This window comes from Pinus tabuliformis, chromosome 6, assembly GCF_031772625.1.
Source record: "Pinus tabuliformis cultivar Carrire ecotype Pingquan chromosome 6, CPIR1, whole genome shotgun sequence".
Taxonomy (NCBI): Eukaryota; Viridiplantae; Streptophyta; class Pinopsida; order Pinales; family Pinaceae; genus Pinus; species Pinus tabuliformis.
The window spans coordinates 854,515,903-854,540,105 of record NC_142292.1 but is presented as its reverse complement, the minus strand read 5'-3'; the positions used below and the strand labels follow the sequence as shown (position 1 = coordinate 854,540,105).

At 37.7% G+C, this 24,203-nt stretch overlaps 1 protein-coding gene across 1 annotated transcript in view; it reads right to left on the bottom strand.

Annotated features, from left to right (window-relative positions):
* Nucleotides 1-313: 313 nt before the first annotated feature.
* LOC149261573 (putative RNA-dependent RNA polymerase 5) overlaps nt 314-24,203 on the bottom strand; it is a 547,055-nt gene continuing 523,165 nt past the window's right edge. The window contains exons 15-17 of the mRNA XM_089369746.1: nt 1,256-1,409; nt 978-1,144; nt 314-826 (exon numbers count right to left, since the gene is read on the bottom strand). Of these exons, the coding sequence (XP_089225872.1) occupies nt 581-826; nt 978-1,144; nt 1,256-1,409 (567 nt within the window). The 3' untranslated portion in view covers nt 314-580. The remainder of the gene's footprint in view (nt 827-977; nt 1,145-1,255; nt 1,410-24,203) is intronic.

The window sequence follows — 24,203 nt, the reverse complement described above, 5'->3', positions numbered from 1 at the left end:
ATAACATCTAGTGGTTTTCAACAAATATTGCTAGCTAATCTTGGCAAACGCTTTGCTTATTTAATGTACCATGTTCTCTGTAACAAGCTTTACAAGAGATTGTTATCTAACAATGTACAGATCCTATATAAGCCCAAAACGTTATCTTTGAGTGTTACACATCATTTATATAGATGCTTGCTCAGTTCCAACATCTTTATTTCTTAATAGAACAAAATATTCACAATTGAGCCCTGGCCACTTACATCACCCACATTTAAGTCTCATGACACTATTTATCTAAAAGAAGGAAATGGAATGAGACACAGAGATATGGGGATTGAACGAAAATAATTTACATTAATTTTAAAAATACATTCTTGAAGCCCGCTCAAGATAATATTTACTGGGGATCATACCTGCTTTACCATTACAAGTAACAGCTTACAAGGGAGAGTCTTTGTATCAAATGTTCATCGGAGTACGGTTATCTCCCTGTCTTACATGTAAGCCAACACTGATTGTGACAATATTTGGGAATTTCCATCTATGACATGGTTTCCATCCACTTAAAAGTATTTTTCTCTATCTCCAAGCAAAATCAAGGAAGAATATCATACAATGATGCAGTTGAAATAAGAATAGGTTGCTTTTGATGATTATGGAAATATATCTCGCAAAGAGCCTCTCCTGCAACACGCCAAGCAAAATAACATTTGCATGTATCTTTGGTATCTTTGGTCGATGTTGCATGTTCATAGACAACTTGATAAATTGCACAAGCTTCTTTATGGATTTGTTGTCTTTCCTTTTTGCTCTCATCTAAGCTGGCTGCTTCATATAGAAACTGGTAAACAAGCAAAGTTTACTCAGAAACAGGAATCCCAATCATATAAATGAAATATGCAATAACATTAGTAGTAAGCTTCGTCCCAAACATCTACAACAAAGTAAAGGAAGATATAAATTTGTCAATGAGAAAGTTTGAGTTTGTCTACCTGCCTATATTTTAGAATTACACTCTGAGCATCTAAAGCTGAATTTGAAGAATCAGCTCCACTCAATGCTTTGGTCATGTCCAATTTATATTGAACATAACGTTTATGCCACAGAGTCCTAAGCTCTCCAACATTTGCATCTTGGAAGCATGGAATGGTCCATATTTCTACAAATATAGCAAGAGTAAGATTTCCTGTCATTTGGAAAAAATAATAAAGAGAAAAAGTTTAAACTTGTCACAAATGGGTCAACGTTCAAAATGTAGGGACAACAGTACCGTATGACTCAACCGCATCATATGAACTTGCTTTGTCATATATTTCTCCTAAAACAGAAGCTGACATGTAAAACTTGTCTCGACATATATCTTTAGGATTTTTACACAGGAAATGTGGCTTCTTTTGGGGTTGCAAATCTTTGGGAACTTCAACCTGATCAAACAAATAAAGGAATCAAAACAATAGTCTGTCAGGGGCTTTGATACAAGGACTTATCAATGTACTTGACTGAAATGAAAATCTAGATAATACAAACAATTCATCCAATTGATACAAGAACAGCACTAATGAGAGCAAGGGATCAAACACAACCTCAAATTCCTGCTCGGTAAATTCGATGGTTTTCCCTTTTGTTTTGACACAAGCTGGTAAAACTTCAGGCTAAAAAATGTACACATAATTACAGAGGGGGATAAAATATTGACAGAAACACTAATGTGTACACATTCTTGTGAAGGATAAACTAGGACTACTAAATTTTTTCCTAAGGAAAACATTGTAGGGAAACCCAAGGGATGTTGCTCCACATTTGTAGATGACATCCCTAACCCATCAGCTTACACTAGTGTGCCTAACCCAAGGGGATTCCAACCAGGAAAATTGCCAGCATGGAACTAGCCAAATGCCAAGCTACATTTGTGACCAATTGCGTTGCACCTATCAGCTGTCAGGACCACTAAATTATATGGAGGTTGTCACAACCAATATAATAATTGATATCAGAACACTTAGCATCCATATTTAATGTAGCTACCACATTCTAGGTAGACATAGGACATCCAAATCTTATTGTCGAAAGTGACAGTATGGCCAAATATGTATGTTTTTATCTTTCACATATAGCAGCAATATAAATAAAATCTTATACTTGTATTAGTGATAAATGTAAACAAAATATTTCTTATTTTCTCAAGAAGTAACATATAAAATAAAAAGGTGCAAATGAATATGGAGCTACAATGGATGACCACTCTGCAAATATGTCCAGCTCCACAATCAATTTATGATCCTAGACTTGAGCCTCAGAACTGAAGCAGAAGCAGACACAGGAGGGTGCAATAGAATAGAAGAAAGTGTGCAATCGCTACCCTCATCTCAATGCCTGAGAAGGAAATTGTACACTAAAGTAAAAATAATGCAAACAAAATGCAGAGATGAAGGGGAGAAAGTCAACCGGTTGTCAGCTATTTCACATCATGGTGATTGGTACCAAATGCCTGTTCAAATATTCTAAAAAGCATTGAATTACTTTTCACAAGAAATTGTCAGAGATTAAAAAAACTGTGATTGTTTGAATTGGTGCTACATCTACATATGGAGAAAATCTTTCATATTACAGTTTATCAGTGTTGAAAATATCGGTATTGGCAAAATATCAGCAAGGATCCTGAAAGCAACTTTTCAGCGATATCGGCGAAAACAGCGGCAAAATATCGGAAAATATCGGCAAACATAAAAAAATGCATAATATATTCATGTTTTTCAAATTTTTAAACATATAAAGCAATAACAACATGAAATAAACACATTGGCACATAAATATCAAGAAAGCACTAATATATATGATGTGGTGGATGTACAATAAAAATGATACATCAAAGGCGACACCAAATCCTGCTGATCCGTGATAATTGTCCAATCAAGGACTCAAATGTAGAGAATCAATACAAACTAACATCACATATATAAAAGTATCTCATCATCATAAGTTATAAGTAGCAAAACAAATAAAACTAGCAGCTAGCTATTTGAGATCAGTGCTCTCTCCCCCTTTTATGGCAAAACATGATGGGTTGTTTGCCAAACCTGCCCCTAGCAGTAGAAGGCCCGGACCCTACACCTAATGTCAAATAATGACTGCTAGGTATGGAGTTGTGCTCTCCTATATTTATAGCAGATGGTGTTGATGCTCCCACAATCTCCTCCTGTTGTTGTTGTTGTTGTTGTTGTTGCTACTCCTTTGAGTCCTACTCCTCTTGTTGCTCCTATACTAATTGTTCATCCTCTAACCATGTAGGTGACTCCTCCATGATGATGACCTCAGACTGTTGATTTGGAGTAGCATCGGATGTGCTCTAGCCACGAAACTTGGTGGAGAGGCTAAGGCACATGAGATCTCCAATACCCAGAAAGGGTTTGGGCAGATTCTAAACAGTCTGCGAGATATTAAAATAATTAATATTTTTAATGTAATCCCTAAGTCTAGACTCTAAACATAGGGAAAATAAAATATTAATGTGAATTAATACGAAACTGTGATAGAATGGTCCAAAAGTCATGGATCAAGCTAGATCTAATCTTAGCCATTGATTAAGGACTTAATTTTGGTCGTTGATCTGTCAACGAGAAAAGTATAAGAGGAGGCTTGAGGGTCACTTGGAGAACACACTGAGGGTGACCAGTCAGTTCAATTTCTGGAGCGAGGTTAGCTGATAAATTGAACCAGTGGTCTGGTGAGCAGTCAGGAGGTAGCAAGTACGGAAGAGAGACGATAGATCAGCACAGAGGCAGAAGAGGTAGACGCAGGGCCAGAGGGAGCCACGCAGAGGCAACAGAGACTGCACAGACCCAACAGGGCCTGCTTCATCCACGAAGAGGCTGCAGGAGTGACGCAGAAGGCTAAAGAGGTTGCGCAGAGTCTCAATAGGCTGACGCAGAGGGTTTCAGGCCACGCAGAGGTCAGTAGGGCTGACGTTGGGGTCAGACGAAGTGCTGGATAATTTGTCTATCTGTGGATAAGCCAGTTTGGCACCCTGTTGTACTAAAAAAATGTTGAATAATAAATCCTCCCTTGCTGCACCGGTTTTCCCACATTGGGTTTTTCCGGGGACATTAGTCCAAAATATCTGTGTCAATGTGTTGATTCTTGAACATATGTTTGTTTCTGTATTACGGTGTGATATCTGCAGCGGTATTTATTTTAATGTTTATTGAAGTGATTTCTTGAATAACTTATGGTGGAATAAGTAGGAAAAGTAAAACAGTTCCTGTAGTGATAGGATTTTCACATAGACTCCACCCTCCACTGAGACAATACATCAATATCGTCTAAAGAAATGGCATCTAAATCCATTGGTTTCTCTATTTGCTTCACTCGAAGTCAGAGATTGTAATCCGCAAACACTAAATCATTGAGGCATGAGAACTCCAACTTGTAGGAGTGTTAAAAAAAAATAATGGGTCTTGACACTTCATGGTCATTAATTTAAATTACAGTAATGTAATCACTCAATTGAAGGCTGAAGCTCAAAGTTATACTGGTTGCGCTTCTTTGAGTGTATTTTCCCAAAGGCACTCCAACTGCGCTCGCACCCTAAAGAGCTACAGGTTTGACTCAGGATTCTTATGGTCAATTTTTGCAAATTTGGTGCCCTTGCACCTAACTTTGCCACCAAATATCTACAACAAAAATAAAGAAAAAAACTTAAAAACTTAAAACATAATTAAACTTTCAAATAAAACATAATTGATTCTTGAATTTAAAAAATCTAGAATTATAAATCACTAAATTTTAAATTGAAAATTCTAATGAGTCATGACTTGTCACTTACGTGGCATGAAGAGGGCCATTTCCTAAATAGCATCATCAAAGCCAAATAGGCCAACACAATCCCGATAAAACTATATTTCGCGATTGATTTTGCTACGAAGCTCAGGAAAAGGTACAATCCTATGAATACAAGAATGTATCCCTTCCATCAGCGCACCATAAAAAATGAAGCTGCATTTGTATGAAAATGCAAGGTTGAGGAAGAGTGTTGTGGTATGAATGGGTTGATGAAGAATCCATGTCCACTGACCATCAATTGCAACCCATAACATCATCTGCCTTTTAAGCCCAACAAAAGTTGTCTACATAATAAGCATGAATGGTCTCCTTAGCCCTATCCATGGCCTCATACAAATAAGCCATTGCATGCTTCTCCCCATCTACCAATCTCATAACCTTTACTATAGGTTCACTAATTGAGCACACTTCTACTCCTTGCCAAAACGTGTCAGTGTACGCCATTTTTGCAATGGCTCTCCCATCCTATCTCCTGTTGTATCTACAATCACGCCACTCATCAGAAACAAACATTTGCTTCAACTCAAATTGGCATCAAAGAAAAGACTAAAGAGTAATAAAGTTGGTGGTAAAACATGTGATTGCACCATGCAGGACACCACAACTCCCTGTTTCTAGTGTATCTCCTCATAAGGCTAAGAACAAAAGCATAGTTATATATAACTTGGGGATGTTCCTAGCCATATCAATCACCTCCTTGATGAAGGAGAGTTTCCCCATATCCTCAAGTAGCAAATCGATACAATGTGTTGCACATGGAGTCCAGAATAATGTGCGGTGCCTCTCCATAAGCATTCCACTGGTAGACACATAATTAGTTGTATTATCTGTTATGACTTGCACCACATTTTGCACACCAATCTCCTGGACAAACACATCTAACAACTCACATATCAATGTTGCATCTTTTATGTGTTGATGCATCCACTGATTTAATAAACATGGCACCTTTAGGACAATGTACCGATAAATTTAGAAGGGTCCTACCCTTCCCATCTATTCAACCATCAGACTTCACTGTGCATCTAGACACCTCCCATGTCTGCTTCAACTTCGCCAATCTAGAGTTGATGTCCTGCTTGATGGATTGGCTCCCGCAACTCCTCATATGTAGCACTTTTGTACCCTGGACCCACAATAGCAATAGCATCACACATTGGCTGCCAAAATAGACTAGTTTTGGTGATGTTGAGTGTAATGACCAATCACATTAACTAGAATCTGAATTACAGAAAGCCTGAAGAATTTAAATTGTACTTACCTTAACTGCTGTTGATTCTGCTACTGAACTGGTGATTCTGCTGGTGATGTCGTGGCTATTTTGATCCAATCTCCGGGAGACCAATACCACCCAACCAGACTGAGCAAACCTAGTTGCTCAATCCAGAAAGCTTCTCAACAGAAGCTCTCTGTCCCTCCGTGCCCAGAACCTCAGACGGCTTAAAGCTCTTCCAATGGATAATTATCTTCCTCCTGGTTTTCTCCTGGTGAATTTCTGCTTCTGGTTCTTTCTGCTCCTCTCTTGTTTTCCCCCCCCTTCTCTCGGTTCAGGCCTCCGGTTTTATCTACGGGCCTGGCGGTGGCCGCCCTCCTACCTGCAGCCACCGCCTTCCCTCGTCCCGACACGCCTTCTACGCATTGATGCTCTCAGATCTTTTCCTGTCAAATGCGCTCTGCTATAAATGTTCAGTTGTTTTTAAGCGCCCCCTTTAAAAGGGTCCTTTATATGATTTTTGGTTTTTAGCATATAGTTTAGTTTTAAAGTGTTAATTTATATAAGTTTATAAAGTTTAATTATATATTTTATAAAATTTAATTTATATATGTTCATAAAGTTTAATTATATATTTTATAAAATTTAATTTATATATGTTTATAAAGTCTAATTCTATTTATAAAACTTAACATATTTATTATTTAAAATTCATCATATTTGTTTTATCATAAAGTTTAAAATTTTACATAGTGGATCAGTTTAGATGGGCCGTTACATACACTCCCCCTTCAGAAAACTTCGTCCCGAAGTTAGAGTTTTATCTTATCTGATTACTTATGATGGTAATTAGTACCCCTTTCTTAGCTTTAAAATTTTATTTTAATATCAAGAGACTAAAACAAAATTAGAATTTTAGGTTTACGATTTAATGGACATATCGTGCTCCATCCAGGTTCCCAAGCTATTCTAAAATCAACCTATCCTTCCTAATCTCTTCCGCTCCCATCCTATCCGTCCTCTACTGGAGTATGCCATGGCGTCAGTTTTACTGACTCGGCCATTCATAAACTCTAAGGTGACAGCGTCGGTTATACCAACCTGATTCCCAGTAGGCATCTGGCAGTCATCATCACACGTCTAGGGGAGCGTGGTTCACACAGTCCTCCCATGACTCCAGGGTTCGGAGGATAAACGGCGGGCAACACCTCCACCCCTCCTAATAGAACTTAGGGCTAACACCCTATCATAGAATCACTTGGAGCTTTAATTGTTCTGAGGTTCTGTCATCACGTGGTCATCCCGGTAACTGTCTATTACCTGCAATCATACACTTATCCATGCATCCGTAAAACGTGCATCAGCATATTCAAAATAACTCACATATTATTCCCTTATTAATTCATTTATGATACTACAGTACAACATATTTTTCCATATTCCATGCATGTCTTTTGACTTTCATCTAGAATGTATTCACTTCCTGATTTCTATCCCATTGATCATATTGACATGTATAAATAAATCAGATCTATAATATCTTAATTTCTATCAGAAGTAAAATCATTCAACTGTCTTAACTTTACTTCGACAACTATAATTTAGTAAAATGAACCATATATATTGTTTTGGTATCCATGTACCAGCAGGAATTAAACATGTATTATGCCACAAAATTTCACGTTTATCCATAATCATTCAAAAAGTTTCTGAGTCTCTGATTGTAGTGAAGTAAATATATACTAAACATAGTTTAAAGTTCTTCAAAATTGACATAGATTAGGGTAACTTTGACATATGTCCTCTGTATTTTCCCAAGTTGCTGATCCAGGACTATACTTGTCCCATTGGACCCTAACTTGGTCCACCAGGCGGTTCCTCAGCTATCGAACCCTACGTCCCAGTATACGTAATGGTTCGACCGTTACGATTCCCTTGTTCCATACCTGAAGATCCCGCTATAGTGGGTTGATGCGCTGCTTGGTCGTTGCTGATTACTGCATGAATTCTATGATTATCTTGACTGTTTGATATTGGTCCCTCTCCAGTCCTATGCGACATAGTCGACGAAGCTTCAGGGCAATCCCGTTGAAAATGCGGTCCCCCACATCCCCAACAATTTAGCGGCATTGATCCTCTTGACTCAGGACGTGAATTTCTAGAGAACGAGCTTCGTCCTCTCATGATGATTTCTCTCGAATTTCTACCTCTGCTGGCAGTCCCTCGAGATGACCATGACCTAGCGTTTGATGATTCCGAGGCTATAGTGTTTACTGCCATGGGAGCTCTTGTTACTATATTTCTAGAGGTAGACCTGTTATCGTAAGGTGGCCTTGAGCTACCTCCGTTGATAAAGTTTCGAGGAGTCTTCCCAGGAAATCCTGATTGTAAAGGTTCTGCTAGCCCTATCTCTTTTTTGATTCCAAGGTGCTCTTCTACATAACGACCACACTCAACCGCCTCGGCTACTGATGACGGTTTCCACATGCTTACCAAGGCTCTAATGCGAGGATTTAACCCAAATATGAAGCGTTCAGCTTGACGTTCATCAGAATCTAAGTAGGGAATGTATTTTACAAGCTCCATAAACCTAATCTCGTACTCTTCCACCGTTTTATTTCCCTGAATTAATGTATGAAAGGCTCTCGCTTGTTGTTGTTGAAAGTATGGAGGTAAATACTTTGCGCGGAACCTTTCCTCAAACAGTTCCCAAGGGACATTATCCGATGTAAGGTGCAGCTGCTTCTCCAGATTTCCCCACCAAATTAAGGCACTCTCCTTTAATTGAAACACGACAATTTTTGTTTTTGCTGAAGGCGAATATTCTCTTAACCTAAAGCATCGGTTCATTCCTTCCAACCATGCCTCAGCGCGTTCACCTGCTCGACCTCCTGAGAATTCGGGGAGTCTAATTTTCTGAAGCTCCCTAGAAATGTCTTCTCTCGATCTTCTGGGCTCAAGATTATTTGGTTCCGCTGAACTGGTGGCTACATGCTGAAATTCCTCTTTGGTTTTGGCCTTAGTTGATCCTTTTAATGTTTCCAATAAGGCTTCCAAAGAATTCATTATCACAGTCAACTCTGGCGCTGGGGCGATTGATGTCGATGATGGTCTTGGCGGTGACGATGGTGATGGGGATGATGATGGCGACGGTGGCGGCATTAATGGTGGTGATGCTGCCTGATCACGTCGTCGTCGCTCATACGTCCTCACCATTGTAATGGTTCCTGAACACATAATAAAATTCCGTAAAAATTTTGAGGTGGGCAACCGAATTTAACACACAATTCTCTTTTGCAACTTCACAGTCATAAACGGGTATAGTTTTGCTATTTTACCCGCTAGGCGGATCTTACTGGTACCGAGGTCAAGGAGGGTGGTCTCGCGACCTCCTTGTCCTAATGCAGGGTATTCTATCCTAATATGAATAATGCAGAAGTGGGGTTATCAGCTCCTAAAGTAAGACATCTAAAGTTTATTCACCTAATAATATCCATGATATTCTGTATATATTACTAGGGTACAGGTTAAATCTATAAAAGGAAGGGTTGCTCTGGTTCCATATTAGGATGAAATGTGATTATGAATTTTTAGAACCAGTTTTGTTTTAAGAGTGACTCCTTCCAAGGATATAATTAGTATAATTTTGTCCTCTACATGATGCTTTTGAAAAGTAGTTTTGTGAACTGCACATAACACTTTAATGGTTGATGCAAATGCAAATTGACTGCAATAGGATTCATAGAAAATTTTGTGCTATCATAAGTTCAGATTTCACAATTTTTGGCAAAAAAATTTGCATAGATATTATCTGAGAAATTTAGCTGTTCCTTTCAACTTGAAACTGGCAATCTAGGAGGCTATGAATGATCAAATAACATAACAGGGAACCTATCAAGTTAGAATTGATTACTGTTAGGAAACATAAAAGGAACCTGTTAGAAGGGTTCACTCCCCTCGGGAGAGGTGTAACAGCTTGCAATGATGACTAGTCTAATGCTTGTCTTGGACAGTTGACTTTATTTAAAATTGGTTTGGCAGAACAGATAACAACCACAATATATGAGCATAGAAAAGATGTAGACTCTGTCCAGACTGGTGCTAAGGTGAATGCATTGGCTCTGCTCACATAGGTTGGGAGGGGGAGTTTAATTGCAGTTTTATACAAGGCACTGATGGTCTTGCAGTTTGCTGATGTAATGCTATTTTGAAGTTATGGGAAGACATACTCATTGTGAATGTAAATGTGAGAATAAAGGAACTGAATGGATAGCAAGTTCAGTTAAACAAGATTAAGTCTGTATTACTATTTGCGGTTTCACACAAAATAGTTCTGTGATGAAACAAAGCAAAAAGATGTGCTAATAATTAATTGATTAAAACAGGAATTAGGAACAACGCAAACAACATAAAATCTTGAGTAGTAGCTTAAACTCACGCTGAAAATATTGTACTAAATGCTGATATTTAGAAGGAGATTAAAAATAAAAAAATTAGTTTGTTTTCTTATTTTAGTACTTCTCCAATCTTTACTTATCTATTTTACCTTTATGAGACTGAATTCTAGAGTTCTGATTCATCTATGTGACATTGGTTTCATAATTTGGCTAACTTGATCTCCAACGTTGCTATGAAAGCCCTATTGATAAAAGTCAATGTAGAGGCATTGATGATTCAACTATAACCTCAACTATACTCATTCCGAAGGTATATAAAAATAAAGTGAGAATATAATTATGTAAATCAAAGGTAATAAAATGAAAATAACCTACAAACATATGACTTGATTCATATATCTAAAATGCATATATGAATAAAGCATATAAGGATTGGTTATAAATACATAAAGCGTATGAACTGATTAAATAAGTAACTCTATTATTATTAATAATTAAAAAAATACTCTATATTTGTATTCTTAAGTATACAGCTACATGTGATATCTAATTTCACATGCAAGATTATATAATTTAATTCTGGGAGTTTAATTTAATAGCAGTCCATTGGCAACAAAGCACGTGACTCGGTCGAATTAAGGGTGTTGAAAACTTGCCAGATTTTTAAAATTAATTATGTTATGTTATCACGGACGGCAATAATATAAAATAAATCTTTACACTTAGGAACAAACTGAAATATATATTATTAAATAATATAAATTTATTGGTATTTATTTTATTTCAGTTTACTATTGTTATATTATAATTATACTTCATTATAATTTTTCTTTTAAACTTGGATTGAATTCCCGTCTTTCGCCCCAGGTCATGGGATCAAACCATAAGATTGCATGTTTAACGTGGATTTTGGCACTTGACGCGTTGTGCATAATATAATGCCCCTCGTGGCCTACTCCATCGGCTTGGCATTGTGGGCTGGACTTACCTTGCTTGACACGTTGTGTAATGTATGAGCCTTTATAGGCCCCTCCTCGGCATCGCGTTCGATATATTAAGTACTAACTTATTTACTCGAAGAGCTTGATGGACTTGCGTTTATTTATTCTCCCCACCTGTCCTATGGTTTGACACCTTGTGTGTCAAACTTCATTGTTGGCCATCTATGACATATGCGTGGCATAGAGTACAGACTTAGAGATTGGGCCCTTGAGCCCATTAATTTTTCTTTTTTTTTTTTGCATCTGCAAAACGCCATCATTAAAATTGAAATTTAATTGATATAAGGGTTCTAAATTCCCATGACGCTGTGAACTTGCCATTTAAAATAGCGTATGTTCATTATTCGATTGGTTATAATGTTTAGTCTTCATCTAAACTACCAAGGTTTATTGACTGATTTGATGCCAACAATATGTTGATTGGGAACATGTGTTCATATCGCACAGTTTTGAATTTCGCTGATGGGCACGACTGTAGCTTGTTGCCGACACCACGAGTGATACATAATAACTTTGTACCCATATTATATTAAGCGTAGTCCTTTCGTTCCAGTTATTTATATATGTATTAATTTACTTTGCAAATGTGTATCGATTTCCACAGGTTTATGCTATTGCTGTTGCAGGTCCGGATTCCTATCCCCTTTCTCGGTGCAGAATCTTCTAAACAGATTTTGATGGCAGCTCTCAACCATAGGATCTTCAGAATCCCTACACTCACAAAATCCGAAAGATGAACTATGGTTCTCGGGTCAGAAGGTTGCGTGTTCGGTTCGCGTCGGATTCAGTCCCCTTTTCTGATTGTTTTTAGGAAGTTTTTAAGGGAGTATAGCCTAAAGAGGCTTTTCGAAAGAATGGGCGCTATTAGGATTGAACTCGGGACGATCTGCACCTTTTACTATGATGGTTGGGGTTCTCCATTGCCATTTGTTTCTCAGTGAACGTCCCGTTTGTGACCTTTCCAGATCCAAGGTTTTAAATTGAATCAATTTAAACGCCAAGCCACGGAAGAAGAGGACCATACAGCACACGCCCTACGGATATATACAGGGCAGTTGTGCTAATTCTAATTGAGACGTCAGAGAACTTTCAACAAATCTATATATGGTCCTCCTCTTTGATAAAGATTACAGAAAAAATACAGATAAGGGAATGTAGCCATATGCGTTAAGAAATCCGTGTAGTTTTTCAAGTGAAAATTGTGAAATCACTACATAATTGAATTTCATAAATTAAAAACAAAAATAACCGGGGCTGGTTAAAATGCAGAAGCCTGAAAACCAGATTTAATGGGCCTGTAAGGTCTCGCAGGGTTCTAACCTGCTCTGATACCAAATGTAATGACCAATCACATTAACTAGAATCTGAATTACAGAAAGCCTGAAGAATTTAAATTGTACTTACCTTAACTGTTGTTGATTCTGCTACTGAACTGGTGATTCTGCTGGTGATGTCGTGGCTATTTTGATCCAATCTCCGGGAGACCAATACCACCCAACCAGACTGAGCAAACCTAGCTGCTCAATCCAGAAAGCTTCTCAACAGAAGCTCTCTGTCCCTCCGTGCCCAGAACCTCAGACGGCTTAAAGCTCTTCCAATGGATAATTATCTTCCTCCTGGTTTTCTCCTAGTGAATTTCTGCTTCTGGTTTTTTCTGCTCCTCTCTTGTTCCCCCCCCCTTCTCTCGGTTCAGGCCTCCGGTTTTATCTACGGGCCTGGCGGTGGCCGCCCTCCTACCTGCAGCCACCGCCTTCCCTCGTCCCAACACGCCTTCTACGCATTGATGCTCTCGGATCTTTTCCTGTCAAATGCGCTCTGCTATAAATGTTCAGTTGTTTTTAAGCGCCCCCTTTAAAAGGGGTCCTTTATATGATTTTTGGTTTTTAGCATATAGTTTAGTTTTAAAGTGTTAATTTATATAAGTTTATAAAGTTTAATTATATATTTTATAAAATTTAATTTATATATGTTCATAAAGTTTAATTATATATTTTATAAAATTTAATTTATATATGTTTATAAAGTCTAATTATATTTATAAAACTTAACATATTTATTATTTAAAATTCATCATATTTGTTTTATCATAAAGTTTAAAATTTTACATAGTGGATCAGTTTAGATGGGCCGTTACATTGAGAGGTGAGTCACTATAGAAAAGACACCTCCCTATGACTCTATTTCCTTCTTGCTTCTTTTTTTTTAGCAACTGATTTTATGGAATGGTGTGCTCCATGTCTAGTTCGTGGAACAAAAAAGGATGACCTCCCACTCCCAGTAACATCAACAAGTGACGCTGTGGAGCCCCTCCCACCTCAACCTCAAACTCGAAAGAAGATATCCCGAAAGATCTACCTGCACATTCAACCTTGTTTCTTTTTGCCTCTTCTTTCTTTTTGTCTTTTTCATCAATTGCTTTAGGAGCTTTTTGTATAAGCTCCACACTAGAAACTGTACAAAGCCCAACATCATGCCCAGGGAATCTCGCCAGATGGTATTTTAATCATGTAATCCCTCCTGTCATCTTGTCCCCACATAATTTGCATGTCATATATGCCCAATTTGTCCCATCATCAAGTTCCCCATACTCCCTGTTATCACACAGAATGTCTAAGCACCGCGACAATGCTCAGATCGGGGGTTGTCACCCTGATCCCCAATCTCTCTGTTTAAGTTGTCTCTCTACAGTAGGCTAAGGGGGGTAGACCCTACGGAAAAGTGGAATGAAGAAAAACTAGTTGGGAACTAGCCAATTCGGGAGACACAGTGAAGCGATCAAGTACTTGATTAAGATTTAGCAAGACTTGTAGGATTTGATTAGATTTTAAACGATTGATACCAGTGCCTTATGGAGTCAATGATGTTGCTAGGGAAATTAAGACCAAGTAATCGATTAACAACTGCAGCTTAGATGAATGAGTATTTTATATGAAATGCAGATCCTAAAACTAATGTGAGATGCAAGAATCTTGGTTAATTTTAGTTAAATGCCTATTTAAATGTGAACCCTTCAATCCTTTCTGTGTTGAGCCTGATTTCGTAGTAATTGGCAGAGGAAAGATCAGGAGAAGCACACTAAGGTGTGATTGATGATACCTCTCCTAAAATTCTAACATACCCAGTGCCTTCGGCGCTGCAGAGAACTGTGGCTCTGATGACTGCAAGGTCACCGTTTTAAGTACTATTAAAACAAGCTTCTCAAGAAAAAACGGATGGAGATCTATCTGTCTATCGACCAAGCTTATGCTTGGAAGTAAATTTTATCTATGCAAAGTTAACTTATATGCAAATGCACCGGAAGATGAGATGAAGTTAGACTCGAGAATGGGAAAACACTTATGCCACAAAAGCCCTCAATTACCCAAATGAAATGCTTGCCTTTTTTTAGATGAAGGCTTAGAAAATAAACTCTTGAAGATACTATAGTTAAAACACCAACTTATTTCAAATCTTCTTGATACAATTTAGCTCAAAGAGAACAAAAACAACTTTGCAATTCGATATCAATGTCAACAGATGCTCAAAAAATATTCAGTTTATGAAACAAAGGATATGCATTTTATCACAATTCCATGACAGAATACTTAATTTTCAGAAATTAATTTTTAGGACAGCAGTAAGAAAAACTTTATGACAGTAGCAATATGACAATGAAAACAGTAAGCTATCAATGATATCTTTATGCCAAAAATTTACCAAAATTTTTCCAAACTTGCCCACATGAATTATCAAAAATTTTCAGCGTATTGTGATGTGATTTCTAGAATTATATCAGATCTGATATACTTATTACAGCCAGCAATTAAAACATGAAATAAGCCTAATGATGAATGCCCAACTCAAGAAATTAATTCCTTAATGTATTAGACAACTTAGGAACTGATTTTAGGCTAACCCACATGAAATTTTTCCACTGTTATATTTCAGACTTCAGAAACATAATTATTCAAAGATAACAGTGACCCAAAATGTAGATCTAGGCCAAATTCTTGATACACATCAAACATAAATGACTTATTAATGTATTTAGCAATTTTTTAGTTAATTTCAAACCACTTAGATGTGTTTTTCACCACTATTAGAAAAGTATATGATTGTTGTAGCAAACAGTGAGGAAAAAGATGGTTTAGAGATCAAACCCTTAGGCCCTAGGCCTTGAAGATCACTTGCCCAAGTTGCCAAAAAAATTTCAATATCTGAAACACAAATTTTTACCAAATTTTCTGCAAAAACCCACCAATGATTAGCTTCAGAAAATCAAATATTCAAATCAGAAATGGAGCAAGGGAATCTAGGGCCAATGAGAGCTAGCACTAGGCCCAATAGAACTAGTGTTGGGCTAGGAGAAAGCAGATTTGGGCTTAGGAGCCCCAAAACTTGAAACCCTTGTTCTGAAAAAAAAATATTTTGCTTCAGATTTTCAGATTTATTGCAAAATCTTTAATGGCTGGCCTTGTAAAAAGATTTGGGATAAGATATTGCCCTCCAGGGCCTAGATCTGTCTCAAAACCCCTAGATCTGCTTGAAAAATCTCAGATCTGAAGATTTACTTGGTTGATTTCTCAGATCTATTCCTGCAAACAATCTTTGAGCCCAGATCTTGCCCTCCAGGGTCTAGATCTAGCTCAGATCTGAAGATTTACTTAGCTGATTTCTCAAATCTATTCCTGCAAACAATCTTTGAGCCCAAATCTTGCCCTCCAGGGTCTAGATCTAGCTCAAATCTGAAGATTTTCTTGGTTGATTTCTCAGATCTATTTCTACACAAGTGAAAAGAGAAAAACTCAATACCCAATATATACAAAAATAGAGAAAATCCCAAAAACCCAAGTGTTAGAATTCAAAATTATGTTACAAAATTTCAGATTTACAAAAGTAAATAACATATGTATACAAATAATTTATAAATTTATCAGATCTGAGGAGTATGAGTCCAACTCCGCTCTCAGATCTGATAATCTAAGGCTCTTAATAGCCATATCTATCAAAATTTCCATAAAATATTTAAAAAAGTTTGAAATTTTAGAGAGGTACTAGCCCAAAAACACCCTGCAGAAAAAAATTATTGTTAGACAAATCTTGAGGCTTATATGAAGTAGGCTCTTCAAAAAATATGTGTTGAGAGTTGGCTGGTCCAACCGAAGACTATCCCCAAACGCTCAATGACAACCTGAGAGATCTTCTGCAAACACTAGATCAACCATCAAATCAAGTAGAGAAATAGAACAACAATAAAATTCTGAAGAAAAAGATATACCTGCTACTTCAATCAAAATTAAAAATGTTACCCTAGATCCAACAAACTGAATAAGATACCTGTATTCAGATTTTTCTAAGAGAGCTATTGATTGATAGTTTTCACATAATATTAAGCAGAAATTAAAACAATGTTACCAAAAAAGGAACACTACAACACGTTGAAACCTCAAAGATTTTTGCATTAATTCAAAAAAGTATACAAGAGAGCTTGAGAGCTTAGTACACGATTCAAAGATCAGATGATCTCAATTGACAACTGACCATCTATTTAAAAATAAATCTTCCAATGTCTAGTTCGAGTGATTCTTGTCAAAGTAATCTCGACTATTGATGAGGATCAAAATTTCTTTTAATCTCATTCGTCGAAATTTTAATTATTGAGGAATTTCAAAATTTTCACTTAAATGCAATTTAATTAATTCAAAAATTAAATTTTTGAATTAAATTCCTCAAAATTTTGACTTTGACTTAACCCCAGGGACCAAAGGTTTAAAATCTAGCAAAATAATCAATTAACCTTAGTCTTTGGACCTCTTAAAATTTAATTTTTAAAGGACCCACGAATTGTTCCTTTGGAAAATTTAAATTTACCTAGGACCTATAATTAATTAAATTTATGGCTTAGGGTTTTAATTAATTTTGGCCAGAAAATTTAATTAATTAACCTATGAGGAGATAAATTATTTTTCTAACCCTCAAGACACTTTACATCATGATTTTCACATTTTTTACATCTCAAGGGAGAAAACCCATTTGCAAAAGACCCTCACAGACTACCCAGTTCTACGACACAAATATAATCTAGCAGATCAAGCAATTTGTAATAAAATAACCTAACCAAATAGTTAGGATTATCCCCAAATCACTTTTACATAAACTCGATCTAGAACACTAGGACTCCCCTAAGATTCCAATGACAACATCCATTCTAGCTTTCGGGTAAGGCTGAAGGAAAACTCTGCCGACCATCCGAGAATGGATCGGTGAGCAAAAAACCTCCCGGAATGTAAATCATCACCAAAAAAATAGGTTTACCTAGGCAATTACATAAACGACACGAATCTGCTGAGATTATTTACAATTTACACATGCAGAAAGGGTTTTCAATATAACATGATGATCAGGCTGATGATAATAGTTGAACGGCCCTAACACGTTGATCAGGCGCTATCCCTTTTGCAAAAAAAAGGGTGTACTGCGATGGGTCATTGACACGTAGTGGTCAACAGTCCCAAAAAGGGTCCAAGGGATTTGGCATATTTGTAATGGATTAATTCAAACCTAGGGCACCAAAACAAACAAAAAATTGGCATTAAACCCCCATACACGAAAAATAACAGCCACCTCATTTTAAAAAATAATTTTCTTACTACGTTATTTGCAATGAAAAATGGTAATAAGAGGGTGCATAAGAAAGTTAAAAAAAAATGAAGTTTGTTGTCCAAATACGGAGAAAACCCTTGCATTGGCATGAAAATCATAACAAATGGAAAAAAAACAAAGAAGCAAAATATTGATAGGCAAAGAGGCAAGCAAGCATAACCCTAAATCTATGAAAAAATCATTAACATAGGGGTTTTTAACAAGATACCTGTTAATGGAAGAAATCAAGTTTCTCTCATTGTTCTTGAATCTTTGATCCACAAAAAAAAATTGGTTGCTGATGATAATCGTTGTTTGATCCTTAATCCCTCCTTGAAAACCACCACAAAGCTCTTCCACTTCCTTCTCCAAGACTAACAAAGCAAAATGAGCAAATAAAATTCAAAATTTGGTTTTGTAGCCGCAGCCTAGCTTGCCTAGCAATAAATTTAATCGTCGTGTGATATGTTGTCGAGATATCGCCGATATTTTGGAAATATCGTGATATTTTCAAAGTGGAAAATATCATGATATTTACTCTACGATATCTCATTTTGCCGAAAATATCGCGATATTTACGAATTTCGGTGACATCTCGACGATATTATCAACACAATTACTAATGTTAAAATCCATGTTTAGCACGAAATGGTTAATGATAAAAGAAGTTTATTAGATAAAAGACACAACGTACAAGAGTATTGTTACCCACCAAAATGGGTACCCATATAAGAGAAAACTTTTCTCCAATTCTTCACATCTAGCTGGCTAGCCATGGAGTCCCTGGCAGCCACCACTAGCTGATTACGTGCCATTATATCTCTGCCATCTACATTAGCCATAAATTTCTCACCCATCCAGCAAGAGCACATTGATGAAGGTGCACTTTTGATCAAAAGGTATTTTATTCATTTGCAATTGAGTGCTTATGCTTATTTGTATTTGGGCATTTGATATGGATTATGGGGTGACTTGGTAGAAAGAGCAGTTTTGACCGTGATCTTTTTCCCTCACGTTAAATGGGGGATGGGGGTTAATGTTTGATCTTAGACTAGTGGGACCTCCCCTAATGGCCCAATGGGTATAGGAAAGGCACTACTCTAGAAGCCCTGCTTGAGATAGTGTAGTTCCATCTATCCATATTCCATACTTACCACTTTCTATCATACATTACAAGCCCTTATCTCACATCCATTCTTCAGGCTCAATTAACCATTGGGTCTTTGGGATTTGGAACCCATATATCCTCATACTTGGGTAGCACTCAAAACTTTTTCCTCTGAGGTTGAAGCAACTAAATGAAAAGAAAAGAGCATATCATGGCCACAAAATAGAATAAAAAGAATACCAAAATGCAAAAGATGGATGGGACAGCTAAGGATGTGGATCCCCATCACGTTGGTCCCTTTGATGATGGGATTTGGTCATGAAGTCTTCTCCCCTCTATACCATCATTATTATTCACTAACAACTATCAATTGAAGGGTGGGGTAAGGAAATGTTACTTCCCCTTAGGGGCTGGAAACGCCTAATAGGGTTTTCCTTTAGCCACTCATACCTAGGGAGGAAACAACATTGCGAGCTCAAGATCCTGATTTTGGAAGGGAATCACTATTTGAAGTATTAAATATCCCATCACATTCAAGATATGTTCATTTAGATGTAATAATAATTATTGTCCTTGATGGCTAGTTTCTTTTGTTAATTTTTCATCAATTTGTTCTATGTTGCAACTATTACTTCAACAATATCCAATAGCATCCAATCTAACAATTTCACTTCTTCAATTATCTAATGACAATAGAACAATAATAGATAGAACAATTAGACAAATGAACAATGAAAGACAGCCAAGAGAGAAGAGACACAAATTTGGTCAATGACCAAGGAAAAGCCCCACTAGGGGGAAAACCCTTGAAAATCTTCTTCTTATTATATTGTCTTCAAATGCTCAACAGAGAGAGTACATCATCCAATGTCAATTCAATATTCAAATAATGTCAAAATGGCAAGCAACAATTCAAGAGAGAGATAGAGTCAATTGTAGCCAAAACCGATCTACATAAAGTCTGCTCAAGTCAACAACTGTCAACTGCGGTCAAAAGTGTGCCCTAACCAGAAATGAGACAAAGGTCAACATAATCTTCAACGAGCTCGGTGCTGGAACAATTAATGCGGCCTCTTTAGCAGAACAAAGGGAGCCCAAAACAATCCAATCTGGAGCAGTCAACTCTGGTCAACGTGGAAGAGTAGCTTGTGGTCAACTTCTGAAATTAGGGCTTCGGTCAGGGAGCACATATTGCCTTGAATTTGATCCCAAAATCTGCAGCTTGCTAAAATAGAAAAGAATCACCCAAAAATGCGATCAAATCATGTCATTTATACCCAAGTCAATGCTAGTCAACCCTATAATTCAGCTCTGTAATTCGGCCACTTGTACTTCGCATGGGAGAGAGAGAAGTCTTCTTCTTTTGAGTTGTACGAATGAATAGGAGAAGGAGAGAAGATATGTTGTGTGATGATGTGATGCCAAATGAGGTGAGATGACTCTTGTATTTATACAAATCCATGTGGGTGAAAAGACACATCCTTTGGGCTTCTTGAGCCTACATGTCATTGAAGTCAACCTTGACAATTTGCAAATAGAAATTATGAAGACTGACACTAGTTACATTTTTCAACATACCCAAGCCAACCTTAGCACCATATGAGGGATGACTTAGGACCCAGATAAGGATGGTCTCACCTCCAATGGAGGGTTAGTACCACCTGAAAGGCCCTCAATGTTCGAGCAAAGAAGGACAATTTTCACAGTTCGAGACCCCTTTGTGGTGCTCCAACTAGATTTTCTGGATCATAGAGAGACATTGAAGGAAATTTGAGGGACAACCCTCAAATGATGATTTTTAGATGCTACAACATCACACTTGGCACCTTGTGGCACCAATGCTTAACATTTGGAGCTTCCTTCATGGATGACGTCAAGACTAGAGACCTAACGGCTCACATGTGTGGGATTTTCTTGGCATTTATGTTAAGAAATAGTGGGTTGGCTCATAACCCAAGGGTTTCATTGTGATTTCACTTGTTATTAGGGGCTTTAGGCTAAAATTAGATCTTATCCTCATATAAATAAAGTAAAGGGCTTTTCATTTTATCATCATCATTGTGACAATTCGGCCTCTCTTGTAGAATTTCGACCCTTTTGTACCTTTGGAGAGATGTGACCTGTAGCCTACCAAAAGTGGGGAACCCCTTTGGAGAGATTTTCTTTCAGATGTATCCTCCTTCAATTGTTAGTAGCAGCCCTTGATAGCCACCTGATAGCCTTGATGTGCCGATTTATCTTCGCCACCTCAGCCAACCATTGTGTACCCTCTCCCATCTATCAAGATATGTCGAGATACCTTTGATGTGCTACTTTATCCCCACCACATGAGGCAACCATTATGTACCCTCACTCATCTATCATGATCGTATGTTTGAAGGTAGGCCATGCAATCCCAAAGGCATGATTTTTCATTATGTAACTAGGTGTTTATGCTTGTTTTTCTTGGGCACACTTGGGTATGGATTAATGGGTGACTTGGAAGGAGGAAGGGTTTTGAATGTACTCTTGTTCCCTTACCTTAACAGGGGGGTTAATCCTCAACCCTAGTCTTATGGGATCTCCCTTACTGGCTTATAGCTTTAGGATCGTGTTAAGCCAAATTCCACCTTAGAATAGCTCATTTAATGGAGATGATGATTGCATTAAATTTCTCTTTTCGAGAGGACCAAAATTGGTATAAAGATCATCCAATTTGGACAAGCAAAAGTGTGTTTTTGAATTTATGCCCATACGTGCAAATTGTTTAGGTTGGCCACATCACATGTAGGCTCATGAAGCCCAATGGATGTGTTTCTTCACCCTCAATGACTTGTATAAATACAAGTGACCTCTCACCTCATTTGGCATCATCATCACTCACACATTCTTCTCTCTCCTTCTCTCATTGGTCTGTACAGCTATTGGGCATTCTCTTTCTCTCACATGTGTGGCAAAGGAGGATGAATTTCAGACAAATTATAGGGCCGAAATTTCAGAGCTATTGCAGGGTTTGACCAGCGTTGATGGAACACTTTGACTCATCCTTTGACTATGATTTTTGTGGGAAAATTTTGGTTTTGGCAAGCCGTACTGTTTATCACAGGTGCCGAGAATTTTTGGGCACTTTGACCGCAAGGCTAACTACAGGGTTGACCACAGACCTGGCCACATAATTGACCAAGTTTGACAGAAATTTTCAAGACTATTTTGGACTGACTTTGACCACTTTATCAAGCCGAATTTGACTAGGTATGACCAAGCTCCAAAGAGGGAGATTTGTTGTTGTGTTGAGCATCTTTGACTTTTTGGTTAGGGCTGAGTTTGGCTACAGTTGACTGTAGATTTGATAGGGTTGTTTTGACTTTGAATTTGGCAAGTCAACTTTGACTTTTGTACAGTCTCTCTGTGTTGAACATTTGATATAATAATAAGAAGAATTGATCAAAGGGTTTCCCCACATTGGGGTTTTTCCCTGACACCCGACAAATTTGGTGTCCTCTTGTCTTGGCTTGTCTTCTTCATTTATTTTATGTTTTATCTACAATTATTGTCAATGTGATTTATGGTCAATGTGATTGTTATTGGAAAAATAAATTGGAAATTGTCTTTGGGCTACTAAAGGAACATTGAATTAATTGTGCTAAGCATAGAACATACCATTGTTAACTAAAATTAACAGATCGAAACTACTTGGGAAACCTCGATTTTGGTAGCATGGTTCTGTTTTCCCATTCCACATTTTTCACTCCCCCCCGCACATTACATGCCCTGTTTCATCATCTTCCCTCTCTCGGTCCAGTGACCACTAGGTCCACAAGGCTCTGGTATTCCCCCCTCCCCTTGTCAACATGACTGGGTCAGGCCAAGAATGATGCTCCAGAGGTTGATGCATGTAAAAAAACAAGAGAGAAAAGCATACCATGGCCACATACAAAAGGAAATATATCACAAAATGCAAAAGATGGATTCATGTTCACAAGCAACATCAAAGCATAACATACGACCAGTAGAGTGTTCACAAGGAACATCAAAGCCCCAATAAATTGTCGATACTCAAAGGGATTCGTCAAATCGGGTCCGCAACTTCTCCACATAACTTCTCAAAGTTCATTTCCATCGATGTGGCCATGGGCTTACATTCCACCATACCAAAACTTTCCAACAATTTCACAACATATTTCCCTTGTGAAAGGAAAATCTCGCCAGGCCTCTACCACACCTCTAAGCCTAGGAAGTAGTGCATCAATCCAAGATATTTCATCTCAAATTCAAAGATTAGCTCCCTCTTACACTCAAGAATCAGATGTTGTCCATATGTGAAGAATAAGTCATCAACATATAAAACCAAAATTAGGGGCATACCTTGAACAACTTTGAAATAGAGATTCGAGCATACCAGTGTTGCAGGGAGCACCCCCCCCCCCCCCCCCCCCCGATCCCGCTCCCAATCCACGCTCCGGGCGGGATCGACTCGGGAACAGGTCGGGAGTGTGCTCCCGATAAAAAAAATTGCGCTCCCTACCAAATTCGGGAGCGACTTCAGGAGCGTCGCTCCGAGAGCAAAATTTATAACCCGAGAGCGATCAGGGAGTGATCGCTCCCGAGTTATAAATTTAGCTCCCAAAGCGATGCGCGCACAGGCCGAGAGTGAAAGTGGTGGAAAAAAAAAATCGCACGGTGCAAAAATCGAATTTTTTTTTTTTTATATATAATGAGGGAGGGAGGGCAAAAATGAATCATTGTGAATTTGTGATTGTGAGAGTTGAGTGAGACTGAGAGAGAGCAAGGTGCCAAGGAGCAAGGAGCACGCTGCAAGGAGCAAGGAACAAGGAGTCTTGGACGCATTTGAGGTAGGTTAGCAATTTTTTTTTAATGTTAATTAATTTATTCCTAATTTCTAAATAAATAAATAAATTTTTCACTATTTCGGTTTCCCATTGGGCCATTCCCATTCCCATTCCATTTTATTAAATTTTGTAGATTCAAAACTACAAATTTCAAACATCATGGTCATATTTCTTGGCATTTTCTTCTTCTTGGTTCCTTTTCTGGTTATT